General features: G+C 38.8%; 1 protein-coding gene across 2 annotated transcripts; it reads left to right on the forward strand.

The window, feature by feature from the left end:
- Positions 1 to 4,881: 4,881 nt before the first annotated feature.
- BTF3 (basic transcription factor 3) lies at positions 4,882 to 12,009 on the forward strand. 2 transcript variants are annotated; one of them, XM_003266116.3, is made up of 6 exons: positions 4,882 to 5,256; positions 5,591 to 5,659; positions 8,912 to 9,025; positions 9,345 to 9,546; positions 10,764 to 10,820; positions 11,706 to 12,009. In XM_003266116.3, the coding sequence occupies exons 1-6, from the start codon at positions 5,125 to 5,127 to the stop codon at positions 11,750 to 11,752; spliced, it is 621 nt and encodes a 206-aa protein (XP_003266164.1). In that variant the 5' UTR covers positions 4,882 to 5,124; the 3' UTR covers positions 11,753 to 12,009. The 2 variants fall into 2 exon arrangements, with proteins under 2 accessions (XP_003266164.1, XP_030654116.1); XM_030798256.1 differs by having other exon boundaries at positions 4,882 to 5,015.
- The last annotated feature ends 3,112 nt before the right edge of the window (positions 12,010 to 15,121 follow it).

Consider the following 15,121-nt stretch of genomic DNA (forward strand, 5'->3'; position numbering starts at 1 on the left):
TGCCTCAGTTTTCTGGTTCTGTAAAATGGGAGTAATAGTACCTACTTCATGTGATCAAATGAGTTAATATAAGTAAAGCACTAAGAACAGTGCCTAATGTGTATTAAAGGCTATCTAAACATGGTGTATTATTGGCACATTGTCATTTTCAGTCCATGCAAAACACTCTCATTTATTTTTCTTCTCTGATCTTTACTCCCATTCTCCTTCTCCATAAACTTATGCACTGTAATGTTGAAATATGATCGTAAATATGCATATTTCTTGGCATTATATATCATGTGCTTTTCCTTTTAAGAAATTTTGTTTTTCAGTATAGCAAATACAGAGAACCATATACACTCTACATGTAAGGAGACAGACCTTTGCTCCCCACCCTAGAAATCTACTATATGCCTCCTCCCAACCATAACTCCTTTTCTGCAAGAATGACCACTATTCTTTTTTTTTTATTTTTTATTGTATTTATTTATTTATTTTGTATTTTTAGTAGAGACGGGGTTTCACCATGTTGCCAGGCTGGTCTCAAACTCGTGACCTCAAGTGATCCACCCACCTCAGCTCCCAAAGTGCTGGGATTACAGGTGTGAGCCACCTCACCCAGCATGGAATAACCACTACTCTTTTATAATTAATTCCTTTCCTCTTCAGTTTCAATACCTAAGCATGCACCCCTAGACACTATTGTTTTGCCTTCTTTCCTTTGGGTTTTTTGTTTGTTTGATATGTCTCTTAGGTTTCTCTTAATCCAAAGATCCCCTTACTCTTTTTTGTTGTTGTTGTTCCCTTGGAGTTTATTTGTCCTCTCATTTCCTATAATCTGAATTTCGTTGATTGCATTCTGTGGAATAATTTAACATATTTTTCTGTCTTTTGTATATTCTGTAAATTGACAACCAGATCAACTTGGGGTCAAAAATGTATGTTTCTGTTTAACAAGAGTATGATGGATTTAACAGACCAGGAGAAGACATTTGCAATGACTAAAATAGGAAAGAGATTAAGAATAAAAACTATAACATCCAGGAATCAATCTATTAAAGAATGCACATGACCTTCAGAAGGTTTTTAAAACGCTACTAAAATACATAAAAGATTTGAAAAAATAGATGCACTATGTTCATGGAGGTGAAATTTTGGGTAGGTAAGGTAGATTGGTACTCAGATCAATTCCGATTTCTTTCAAGTTTGCCTCCTTGTACTATAAATTTGGAAAGTTAAAAACTATATTTCCCAGATTTCCTTGCAGTGACCATCCTAGAAGTGAATTATTTTTGCCAACTAAGTACATTTAAGTAAGATTTAGAAAGTGGAAGTGAGGCTAAAGCCTTTTTCCTACTGCTTTGTTTTTGCTGGCAAGCATGCTCATGAGATATATTTTCTGCAGCAGCTTTCCAGAGCTCAGTCATTAGCTTTGTGGGGGTTGAGTAGTACTTCCTACAGTTATCTTCTTGATTCCTGAATTGTAGCTACAGTGGTGCATTCTTAACATCAATAATTCCAGTTGTAGGGTCCTGATTCTCCATCCTCCTAATGGGTGAAAACAGTTGCAGCAGGTCCCATGACAGCCCAGTTCTGGAGTCCAGGTTGAGTATCTGTTATGTGAAATGCTTGGAACCAGAAATTTTTCAGACTTGGGATTTTTTTTGGAATATTTGCATTATGTACATACTGGTTGAGCAGCCCTAATCTGAAAATCTGTCATCTGAAATGCTCAATGAGCATTTCCTTTGAGCATGATGCTGGTGTTCAAAAAGCTTTGGATTTTGGAGCATTTGGGATTTAAAATTTTTGGATTAGGGATACTAAATCTGTATTATCTTAGGACTCACTTTTGACAGCCCAGGCTAAAGCCCACTCCTCCAGTCCTTCAAACTTTGTAAAGCACCAATTCCCTATATTAAATCCCTGTATATTAAAAATAGCCAGATTTCCTACAAGTGAATACAGAGGCATACAATTAGAAATATATAAAAGTTTCCCAAATCGATCTATACAACCAATCCTAATCAAAATTTCAAAATGAAACAAAACCTAAAATGTATATAGAATATCTGCAAATCTGTCAGTCTCAAAAGTGAAAAAGGGAAATAGCCCTACCACCTATTAAGAATATTGAGTTGGCCAGGCACGGTGGCTCATGCCTGCAATCCCAGGTGGATTGCTTGAGGTCAGGAGTTTGAGACCAGCCTGGCCAACATGGTGAAACCCCGACTCTAATAAAAAATACAAAAATTAGCTGAGTGTGGTGTAATCCCAGCTACTCAGGAGGCTGAGGCATGAGAATCGCTTGAACCTGGGAGGTGGAGGTTGCAGTGAGCCAAGATCGCACCACTGCACTCCAGCCTGGGCGACAGAGCAAGACTAAAAAAAAAAGGAAGAAAAAATAAATAAATAAATAAATAAGCATTATATAAAGTGGATATTTTGACTTTTGCTGAAGGTGACTCAAGTCCAGCTGAGAGATGAAAACAATTCATGGACTTTGATTAGGCTATAAACTATAAACCAGGGAGGGCAAACAGGGTTCACCTTTCTTGCCTTCTCTATTGACAGATACCACCTTGAGTGCTGAGTAAATGACTCTTAGGCTCCTTGAAGCCCAGCAGGAAAGCGTGGGAGCCAATTACCCACATTTGCCATAGACATTGGGAGCATACTGGAAATGGCTCCCACATTAGCACAAGTTACTGTTTTGGCATCCTTGAGCTAAGATTGCAACGTAATAACTTTTTTTGAAACAAAAAAATCCCATATTTTTGAAAAGTCTAGTATATAATTATTAGAAGAATCAGAATTTCCTGACTACTCACAAAACAAGCAGAAGCAGCTGGAGTCAAAAATCAAAATTTTGGCCAGGTATGGTGGCTCATGCCTGTACTCCCAGCACTTTGGGAGGCCCAGGTGGGAGGATGGCTTGAGCCCAGGAGTTTGAGACCAGCCTGGGCAACACAGCAAGACCTCCATCTCTAAATAGAAAAGCACAAAAACCAAACCAAAACAGAACATAAAAAGAAAATCAAAATTTTCTTTTTTACTATTAAAGAATCTTTTATATTTTCAACATGCGGCAAAACTTTAAATTCATGAAAGAACAGGAGAGAAAAGTAGGAACGAGGGGAAAATTAAAAAGTCATAAGCCAGGGAAAGTGGTGCACACCTGTAGTTTCAGCTTCTCAAGTGGGTGAGACTGAAGGATCCTTTGAGCGCAGGAGTTTGAGCCCAGCCTAAGCAACAAAGTGAGACCCCAACTCTTTTAATTTTTTTAAAGTTTTACATTTTTTAAAAAAATTATAAAAATTAGCAGCATCCCTGGTTTCAAAAAATAAACAAATAAAGTAGCTCACAATATTTCCTGAAAACAGGTGTATTAAAAGATGAGTCAGGGCAGAGGAGAGGGAAGGCAAAGAATAGAAAAAGAAAAAGAAAAAAAAGTCAGGTGGCAGGTTACATACATAGAATCTTGTTTCTATAAAAGCTCAGAAAACATCACGTGACTAGGAAGTTTCAAATGCCTCCAATGTAACATGGAGGAGAGGAAAAAAACTGTTCCTGGACAAAGATAGACATTTCTTCCAAAAGGGGGAGTCTTTCTATATATTTTATAATATCTCCAGAGCACAGCATAATGTTGGTACTGCCATTTTGGCCTTTGTCATTAGGAAGGTGACCCACATAAGCCTAACTACAAACACCCTTTCCTGTACTAAACTTGACTCATATTTAACTGAAGCAACATTGTTTTTTGTAAATATAACTGTAACAATTATTCTAAAAGGCAATACAGCTGTCCTTACCAGTTATGTTCTTGAGACATCAGTTTCAACAAACTTATATGTAAAAAGTATTCAAAAAGCTTAAACATTGATCTCAACTGGAGAGGAGTCTGCACTTACACAAGTTTTCTTGCTATATACATTGCATTCTAAGATTTCGGACTCACTTTTGAATATGCAAAGACATTTCATGGTTAAGACCACAAAAAGGCTGATCAGAGAGCATTTTTATTTAAATTGCCATTTTAAATATCAGTCGTTTTATCTTAAAGCTTGTCCTGGGGTTTAACAAAGTTTAACTCACATCCACGCGTTGTCTCTCCAAACACAGCAGGCAGAAATTCTCCTTTGATTGGATTAAGATAGATGAAGTCTGCTTAACCGTGAATCGCTAATTGTCAAATCTATGCCAATTTGGTACCTAGCAGTCAATTTTTTTGCCTGATAAACAAGATAATTGTGTGGACCGTTTTAAGGTGGTTAGTCATCTGCTAAATTGACTGAAATGCGGATTACCCAGTTCCTTCGTCGTACAGAGTCGCATTCTGAGGAGTGGGGCTTGGGGATACAGCCCCCAGAAATTCTGAACCTCGGTCCCGCAAGCTACCACACCACCTAACATTGGAAGGGCAAACTAACTTCACTATTTTTGACAAAATGCTTTGGTAATGGCTCATTCGAGCCGAGAGGGAAATTCTACAATTCTCCAACCTACACCTCCAGCAAGGGGAGAGCTGCTTGAGTGGTGAGCACAAGCTGGGCACCTCCAGCGTCTCCAGGAAACGTGAACAGGCCCTTTTTTCGGAGGGTACAGAACTTCAGGATCAGGGCCCAATGGAGACTTAGCGGACCCAATGGAGACTGAACTGACTTAACCCTAACTGTGCACAGGACCGCGCTCTCCGACACCTTTGTGGCCTCTTCCAGAGGTACGGGCGCGGCGCCCCAAGCCGGGAGCCTCTCGTGGGGCCTGCAGCCGGCAGCCACTGCAGCAGGAGGAGGAGAGAAGGGACTCGCTGGACCGTCACAATCGCTGTCGCGCGTGCGCAAGGAGGAACCGAGTTCGCGGCGAAGTCAGTTTCCTGACTCTTAGAGGAAGTGGCCTTGTGTCACTTCCGGCCTCCCTTTAGCTGCCATCTTGCGTCCCCGCGTGTGTGCGCCTAATCTCAGCTGGTCCACCTGAGACCCCTTGAGCACCAACCCTAGTCCCCCGCGCGGCCCCTTATTCGCTCCGACAAGGTACAAAAAGGCTCTGGACGGCGGCGTGGTAGGAGGACGGGAGCGGGGGCGGGAAGTTCCCTGAAGGAGCGAGACAGGGAGGGACAGGGCAGAGGAGGAGAGGAAGGCGATGCGACGGACAGGCGCACCCGCTCAGGCTGACTCTCGGGGGCGAGGTCGAGCCAGGGGCGGCTGCCCTGGGGGCGAGGCGACGCCGTCTCAACCTCCACCTCGCGGCGGAACCCGAGGACAGGAGCCTCAGGTACCGCGAGGCTTGCGGAGAGTGGCCGGGCCGGGCAGGCCCTGGCTAGGCCGAGGCCAGGCCAGGGCCGGGGGTGGGGGGTGCTGGCCAGGCGTGGGGTAGAGCCCTTGATCCGGGCCTGCCAAGCGCGGGGAGCTGTGGGGGAGTGGTGGGGAGGCGGGTGCTCTTTGGGCTCCCTGGAAACCCAAATTTGGAGCTTTGCGGGGTGGATTTGGGATCCAGGTTTCGGCCTGTGTAGGACGTTTATTTTCCTGCTGGTATCTTGGGAAATAACGAGCATGGAATGCTAGAGTGAGCTAAACCTATGCTTGCTGAGGATTTCCTCTTTTTCTAGATGAAAGAAACAATCATGAACCAAGAAAAACTCGCCAAACTGCAGGCACAAGTGCGCATTGGTGGGAAAGTAAGTTTTAATAGTTCGGGTTTGTGGGTTTTGTTTTTTTTTTAAGGTTTAGGTATTTTAAAAAACATTCCTTTTGCGCTTCTTATATTATCGGTGACAAACTTTGCCTATCGAAGGAAATTCACAGAGATAGCAAATCCCGAGGAGCGGGGGAGACGAGGGTTGGAGACACATCAGTGAGACGAGCTAAAAACATCGCTTTTGTGTAAATATGTTTGTGTTTTCAGTGTTACAGAGTATAAGTAGAACAAAAGTGTTTCCTAATATAATTAGTAAGGAAAATGTGTCATTTCAGTTAGATCGTTGTGCACATCATACCCTTGACTTGTTTTGGCCTGAGTTGTATAAAGTCAGTGCTTGTTTGTGTCTCTTGTAAATTGAGACCTTTCAGTACTGCTTTCTGAACTAAATATTCTTTAGGGTAGTTGCATATTTTCAAGGGTATTTGAAGATAACAGGTACATTTTGGAGTTTAAGAGCAGTAACTATTAGATTTGAAAATATAACCCAAGTAGGTATCTTTCCTGTTCTGACTTTGTATTACTATAAAAATGAGGGAATTAAAGTGACTGATCTTTAAATGATCAGTTTTTGATTGTTTTTTCCTGGTAGATATTGATTCACATCAAGGGGATTCTTTTTTGAAGTTGATTTTTAGATTGTTCTGTAATTAATAAGAAGTCCACTGTAGACAGAGGTCTACCTAGTTTGTATTGTTAGCACATTCTTAGTATTTAACAAGGTGTGGTAGCTTGTTGAAACAGAGCATGTCTTTACTTGGTAAAACTTGTAAAGCTTCCATGGTACATGTTTATTACCTATTTTCCCAACTTTAAGCGTTTAACTTAGAGTTAGCTGTGAGATAGCCAGAAGTTGCATTTAGACTTAAATAATAATATACAGCTTTGTTAAATTACTGAACTTTGCCAGCAGTGAATTTATCCTGATTTTTTTTACTTTTTATTTTTGCTAACGTTAGCCATCTTCAGGATCCACACCCACACATTTAACAACATTAGATGTTTCTTTTCCTTTTTAATCAACTGTTATCAGATTGTGGCCTTCAAGTGCCAGCAAAACTCAAATTTTTTGTATCTCAGTGTTTGGATGCTCTTATATTGGTGTTTTTAACCACTCTTACTTTCAGTACAGTTTCAGAAGGAGTAATTTGAATAATGTGCTTATGTGCAATCTTTTTGTTGTTACTCTCATCATTAGGCTTTAACTATGGGAGACATCAGTTTAGGATAAAGGAAAATCTTGAGATTTGCTAGGATATTTAAAGCTGATACAAGATTAAATTTTGTGTCCTAACATCTTAATACTCGTTTAGCTAATAATACAAGAAGTAGTTCTTTAGTCACAGAATTTGGAAACATTTCTACGCTGTTTAAGAAACATACTTCTTATGGGATGTGAAATTAGGTGAGTTAATTTTGCTTTAGAGAAAACTGCAGGTATTAGGTGCTCTTAGGTAAATGTTACAAAAGCCCTTTATTTTCATATCTAATCAGAGCACTAATAATGATTATTTAAGTGAAAATTGAACTCTACATATGTGAAGTATATGAAACCTATAGAAGGTATGCTGGGTTTGTCTTTACAATCTTAGAAATTCCTTTGAATTTCTTAGAGAAGATTCTTTGGAAACCAGATACATACATGACCATTTCAAAGTGATTTTTGTTCTTAATAGTTTGGAGAGGTTAGTAACCAGTACTTTTTTTCTTTCTTTTTTTTTTGTAGCTATAGATATTTTCTTCAGTTAAATAACAAGATTTATTTAAGCCTTTACAATGTTGGATCCTGAGAATATAAAATTTTAAGAAGTTTAAAGTCCCTAGGTGGGCTTTAGGCCTAGCAGTGGTGATAATTGTCTTTTTTTAAAAAAAATCTGTTTTGACAGTGTAATATACATAGTACAATAGTAGAAGCATTTTCAAAATCCAGAGATGGGAATGATTTGGCATAGGGAAAGGGGGTACTTGCAGAATTTAGGAAAGGCACACAAGAGGTAATGACTTGAATAAGATTTTAAAGGATGAATAGGAATAGGGATGGAGGTTGGGGGACAGTGAGGTAGTTGGGTGTGATAGCCTTTCCTTGAGTGCCTTCAGTGAGCTAGATACTGTTGTAGATAACTGAGTTTATAGCAATAAACAGAAGTCCTTACAGAGCTTACATTCTAGGGAGGGGAGATGGATGATAAAATGTATTTATCTCTTATAGTAATAAGTGTTATGAAGAGAAGTAAACCAGGATAGAAAGAAATTGATGGGTGAGTGTGGAAGTTGCTATTTTACTTTGGGTAGTTGAGAAAGACCACTTTGACCAGGTGACATAAGAGTAGAGATCTGCAGTGAGGGAAAGAGCCATGTAGATACTCCGGAAAGAGAGGAACAGCATTGTGCAAAGGCCCTTGGGTCATAGCCTGCTTGGCCTGTTCAAAGAACAGCCAAGGTTTATTTGGCTAAAGAAGAGGGGTGGTAACAGATGCAGTCAGAAGTGGCATATTAAGGGCAGGACAGTTTGTGTAGGGCTCTTGTAGGTTAAGGTAAGGGCTTCAGACTTTATTCTCAAGTGCTATACACAGGTTCAGTTGATTGTTCCATACACTGTTCCATCCAATGAATTTGGATGTTGATTTTTATTTAATATAAAAACAGAAAAGGGGTCAGGCGCGGTGGCACACGCTTGTAGTCCCAACACTTTGGGAGGCCGATCACTTGAGGCCAGCAGTTCGAGACCAGCCTGGCCAACATGGTGAAACCCCATCTCTACTAAAAATACAAAAATTAACCAGGCGTGTTGTTGCCTGTAATCCCAGCTACTCGGGAGGCTGAGGCAGGAGAATCACTTGAACCTGGGAGGCGGAGGTTGCAGTGAGCCAAGATTGTGCCACTCCAGCCTGGGCGACAGTGACACCCTGTCTCAAAAAAAAAAAAAAAAAAAAAACAGAAAAGGTTAATAATTCTGGATGTGGAGTTCTTTCAAATGCTTAATTTAGATTGACACATGCCACCTCTTTGATCACTTTTAGAGCAAATGTAAAAAGTAGAACTTTGAACATTCTTTTCCTTTCCCATTTTTTGCTTCTATCTTTGCCTTAGCCTGCCTGCTCACTGCATAAGTTTATGATTATGGTAATGTTCTTATACAGATCCAAAGGTCAGAAATAAATTGGAAACTATTCACATCTGAAAAATACTGTTGTGGTATAAGTGTGCTGTTTTCTCTCCTCCCCGACTTTAGGGAACTGCTCGCAGAAAGAAGAAGGTGGTTCATAGAACAGCCACAGCAGATGATAAAAAACTTCAGTTCTCCTTAAAGAAGTTAGGGGTAAACAATATCTCTGGTATTGAAGAGGCAAGTGTCAAATTTTGTTTCTTTAAAAAACAAGATTTGGCTGGGAAAAGTTAATGTTAATGCATTAAATGGGTTGGTTTTTTTGTTTTTTTGTTTTTAGGGACTTCAAAGTCCCTAAGACATGTTTCTACCATAAATTAATAAATATCAGGGAGCTTATTAAGTCTGAATGCTATTAGAATGCATATTCCATTCCAGGCAAAATTTCACCTGTGCTTCATAGTGAAATACTAGTTAGCCAGACTTAGTTTAATAAAACATTTCTTTTTAAAGAGACTTTGGTCAGCATTGCTAATTTACATTTTTCTTTTCTTAATAGGTGAATATGTTTACAAACCAAGGAACAGTGATCCACTTTAACAACCCTAAAGTTCAGGCATCTCTGGCAGCGAACACTTTCACCATTACAGGCCATGCTGAGACGAAGCAGCTGACAGAAATGCTACCCAGCATCTTAAACCAGCTTGGTGCAGATAGTCTGACTAGTTTAAGGAGACTGGCTGAAGCTCTGCCAAAACAATGTGAGTTTCCTAGTAATGGTTTTACCAGGGAATTACTCATTTAGCAGCTGATTTCTGATCTCAGGGCTCAGAATGGATATGAGTATTTTTAAGTTTGGAAATGCAAGCTTTAAAAGTAACAGATTTGTAACTGATTTTAAGCAAGTGTCCTTGCTCAAGTTTGCAGTAATTGATGTAGCGTGCTATGATTGTTACACTTGATTTTGTGGAATGTTTTCTATTTACTTGATTTGGATCAGATACTTTATTAACTAGAACTGATGAAAATGTTAATTTGGTGCTTTGCCAATAACTACTTGTAAGTTTGGAATTGAAAAAAATTAGTGTAAATTATGAAATTACTTCAGTTTCATCTATATAGTTGGTATTACCAGTAATCTTTTAAAAATGGCCTGCCAGTATTCTGGCATTTTTAATTACAGTGTGATAGGGATTTTATTCAGGGCAGAAAATAGTGTAGCTGAATATACATCTGAGGATGTGGCAGTGTTAGCTGTTTTGTGCCTTTTGCTTAAAATTTAGAATGGGAATGCCGGAGGAAGTCAGAGGCTTATATATGGCTCTTTAGTTACCCATGTTTTTCTAGGTGTTGACTCAATCTGCCTCAATTTTCATTTTTATTGTCACGTTGAGTTGCAGGTTCTAAACTGTCAGGGCTTTCAGAGCTGAAGTAGGCTTTTGAAGTATCCCACTGATGCCTGTATGGGCCTAGTACATAACTCTCCTGTGTATGTTCATATCCTTGTGTGATACAGGAGAGTGGATGCCTACCACTCACAGACTCTTTAATTTTTTTACTTTAATTTTTTTCATTTCAGTAAGTGGTTGTTAAGCATCACCCTTATGCGACACACAGAGTAGTTGAGAACATGGCATCTTCATTTGTCTCCCAAAATAAATCTTACCATGATTTGGTATGTGGGTTTTACCTGCACTCTAAGAGCTCCCTACTGCCCTTATACTACCTCAGGGCCTATGGTGGCCCAGAGGGATTGAAAGGATGGGTATGGAATTTTGTTTGTTGGCTGTTCCTAGTATTTTAACCCATTCGTAGACATTCGAATATCATGTTATTGATAGTATCGTAGATAAAATCCCAAATGTCCCTTATGGAAATAAGTTGTAACAACACTTGGCATTTCATCTGTTCTTTTTTTTTTTTTGGTGAATATTTATTAAAAACCTAGACAAATAATGTTTACATTTTCCTTTCATAGCTGTGGATGGAAAAGCACCACTTGCTACTGGAGAGGATGATGATGATGAAGTTCCAGGTAGGAACGTTTTCTTGTGGTTAACCTAGATAATCTTAGCAAGGGAGAATAAGAAATCTTTGTAGGAAAAACTACCCAGGGAAGAGGGATGGTAAGTTAAGATGGACATAGACCTTAACTTAGAATGAGAAAAATAATGCAGTATTAGGTAATTGAGAATTATGTTTATAGACTTGACTTGGCTTGTTTCTGTTTGGGATCCCAAGGATGTGTAGGTATCTAACCTTAAATATTGAATAAGTAAGTATATATATATAGTACCCTAAAAATAACTATTACCTGCAGAGCACTAATGACCCTTGCTCCCTACTTTGAAATTCATGGATTTACAAGGTGTGGAGTTGTTCAGGTATCTTGGGATATGTATATATGTATATATCCCAGATACCTGAACAACTCCACACCTTCTTAAATATATATTTTATGCATAAATATATACATATATTTATACATATACATATAAAATCTGTAGCAGCATAACTCCTTTGGGAATCATGAGACATTTTTGTCTCTTACCTGTTAGTGGATAAATTTACTTTCTTCTAAAATATTTATTAGGGCAGGAGAATCACTAGACTCATAAATATTCCCACTTTGCATAGACAGGTATCCTTAGGAATCCAGGAACATTTTAACATTGTGTGTCATTGTATTCTTTGGTTCTGCCCCCCCATATTATATTGACCAGTGTATGAGATGGGAAGGGACGGGGGGGGGGGAATTTTTTCCACTTTTTTTTTTTTTTTTTTTTTGCATTCTTGTTCTTGGGGCTATGACACAGTATTTATCATCATTGGCAAATGAATGTCTTTCCCTCATCCCCTTTTAAGATCTGATAATTATTTGTAGATTTGGCTTTTTAAAGAATTTCTACTCTTTTCCTAGATCTTGTGGAGAATTTTGATGAGGCTTCCAAGAATGAGGGAAACTGAATTGAGTCAACTTCTGAAGATAAAACTTGAAGAAGTTACTGGGAGCTGCTATTTTATATTATGACTGCTTTTTAAGAAATTTTTGTTTATGGATCTGATAAAATCTAGATCTCTAATATTTTTAAGCCCAAGCCCCTTGGACATTGCAGCTCTTTTCAGTTTTTGCTTATACACAATTCATTCTTTGCAGCTAATTAAGATGAAGAAGCCTGGGAATCAAGTTTGAAACAAACGTTAATAAAATTCTTTGCCTAGTATACAGTTTTATTTTTTTATTTCATTGACACTGATCTGTACACAGTAAAAAAAATTGCTTATAGAAAGCTAATCATGACATGTGATATGGCTGATAACCTTTGGAATTTGATTAAAGATTTAAAATCAGTGTAGTGTAACAAAGGTGATATAAAGTTCTCATGTTTGAAAACTTTTCTCTCCGACAGTCCTTGGTGCTTCCATGGTTTATATGGTGGGTGTAAATACGAAAATAGAGTATTCCTTAGTGGATAAACAGACGTTTCTCCCTGATACTCTCTATTGTAGGCATATGTTAAGTGCCTTTTATGAATTACCTCGGTGTTATCTCCTTTATTCCTCAATTTGTGAAGAACTAATAGCTCCATTTTGTAGATGTAACCTGAGGTTTAGAACTTGTAAAAAGTAAAAGTAATCTCCAGATCCTTTCTTTGTAGGATATTTTATAAGGTGACTTGGAAAAGGTAGTGTTTAGAATAGGAATGGCTCCTGGGTCACTGTCTTTTCCTTAAGTGTCAACACTAATAAATGAATAGGGTTATGTTTTTATTTAATAGAAAATATACAGTAAAATCGAGCATATACAGTTGAAAGAATTTGTAATGTCTGCCACCATAATCAGGTTACCAGTTTCATGGTGCCAGAAAATCCCTCAACATAGGGTTACTTTAAACATTTTTACAAATTACAATTAAAACAATTGTGTAATCTGAACCAAGGCCATTTGAGGAGAAAATAGTCTTAGTTTCTACTTGTAATGATAATTTATTTTAAATTTTTATAGCAATTTGCAAGTACCTTTTGAAAGTACTACACAGTTGTATCTAAAAATCACTTAACTGTAGGGAAAACAAAGTTTTGAGTAAACAGTGTTTGTACATATTTACATTGTATTTTCCTCAGGATGTTTATCAGTTTTATTGAAGTACACTGCTACAGTGAGAAGAATCCTGAAGTCTCAACTGTAACAAAAGTATAAAAAATAAGTGCACATTTGCAGACTCTTGTGGGTCAGGTTGGGCTGTGCTTACATAGTCATGCTAGGTCCCACCCTGATGGCAGCACCTATCTGGGACACTCTGCTTCTTGGCAGAGAAGATGGTGGGTCATGCACTGGCTCTTAAAGCTGTTACAAACAAAACCAAAGCAAGTGGAATGGCTAAGCTGGAGGATAGTGGCATGGGGCCTGAGGATTTGTGTTTCTGACACGTTCCCAGATGATGCTAATGCTACTGGCCTACTGGCCTTGCTTTGAGTAGCATGATTGGAAACATTCTCAGCCCAAGAAGTATTGGGGGTGACTGACTGACTGACAAGCTTGTGGAGACTGCCACTGTCTGAATATCTTTCCAGTTTGATCTAGGCCTAGCGGAAAGGGACTAAACAGAAATGCAATCGATTTCCAGGTGAGGCCTGTCCCAGCATATCTTGCTTATTGGACAGATGTCTAAGGTTAAGCCTGTTGTGCCTGCACTCAGCAACTTCTTTCCAACAATCTAAAATTATTTCTTCAGCTTATTGTGTAAATAAGGGTGTGTGTTGGTGGCTATGGATTAATATGGCAAGTTTTTCTTCTAGTCTCTTCAATATCAAAATAGGTAGGGTTATGTTACAGTTAGAAAAGACCAAAAGTCTAGTTGCTACAAAGTTTTGTCACATTTGAAGTTTGTGGTTTGCCCGTGGTTGGGCTCCGCTGTACTCCAGAAACATCTAACTGGAACACTGCCAGTCTCATGATAGGGAAAAGATGGAGAGCAATCAGCTGGCTCTTTCAAAGTGATTCTGGGAAGTGATGCATATCATTAATAAACTTCCTCAGCCAAAGCAAGTCACATACATAGTTGCTGTGGGACTGGGGAAGTATAATCGTCCAGGGTGGTAGATATTTTTGGACAATAATACAGTCTACCATATCCTTCCAATTTTTCTTTAATTGTCTACAGTCCCTTTAGCTGCTGTTACATGTTAAAAGCACTCTATCACTTGTTTTGTGTCTTCTTTGCTTATACCCCAAGAAAGAGCCTTATTACTCTTTAAGAGGTGAAATTACTTATCTCAGGTCACACAGTCCCCCAGGTGTTAGGAGATTCAAATCCAAGTCTGCTCTTTCAGGTTCACTACCTGCTGGAAATAATTTTAGGCCCTGGCAGACTAGAGGGGCAGACCGGAACAAACTACTTTTCAGCTGGAAACTGAAATAGACATCTGTTTTGATCTGACAGCTTTTGGGATTAATACCCTTTATTTGTTGAAATAATTGAGCTAAAATACGTTTGTTTCATTCCCATAACCCTATGGTGCACAGAACAGAAAGCTACATTCTAAAATTTGGAAACAGATTTAGAAATGAGCCGAAAGTAAGATTTCGGTCTGATTTCTACTAGTCATTTTTTTCTCCATTAACGCTGGATTCATGTTCTTCAGTAGCTCTTCCCTCCCTCTGCCATCCCAGTAAGATACATATGTTTGCATGTGTGTGTGTGTGTGTGTGTATATATATATCCTCTGAGAAAATATATATATACACATATACACACACACATACTTTTTTTGAGAGAAGTATTAAGGCAACTAATAACAGTTTTCAGCTTTTCCAAAACAATGATTAGAAAAGTCTTCTATTCACGTAAGTTTTCATCGCTCCAATCAGCACAGTCTTGAATGCCATTTTTGCAGCGAGTTCTGGCAAGGCAGGCACAGTCAGCAAAGAAAACAGTATCACATCTCCAGCCTGAACACTTTGGGCAAAGTAAAACTAGACAATTTTATTTATTTTAAAAACCATAACTGTTAAAATGTCAAGGTGGACTGAAAAAGATATTATTGGAAAAGAAATAGCCCCCTGGATCTTAAAAATATTAGTGAAAACTGCCCAGCAGGAAAATTGCAGATGTTTACTAAAGATTCTACATGTTTCGGTGAAGGAATTTGTACTTTGAAAAGCCAAGACAAGTACTACCCCTTACCATCAGCCTAAAAATAAACATACTGACATATTACATAAATAAGAAAGGGTCCTGACACCGCCGGCTGAGCTCTGTGATGTAGCTGCTTGCGGAGACTGCAAGCAGCCGCGGCGCTCCCGGCCCGCCCTCTTCCGCTGCCGCCGTGGGA

Source organism: Nomascus leucogenys, chromosome 18 (assembly GCF_006542625.1).
Source record: "Nomascus leucogenys isolate Asia chromosome 18, Asia_NLE_v1, whole genome shotgun sequence".
Classification (NCBI taxonomy): Eukaryota; Metazoa; Chordata; class Mammalia; order Primates; family Hylobatidae; genus Nomascus; species Nomascus leucogenys.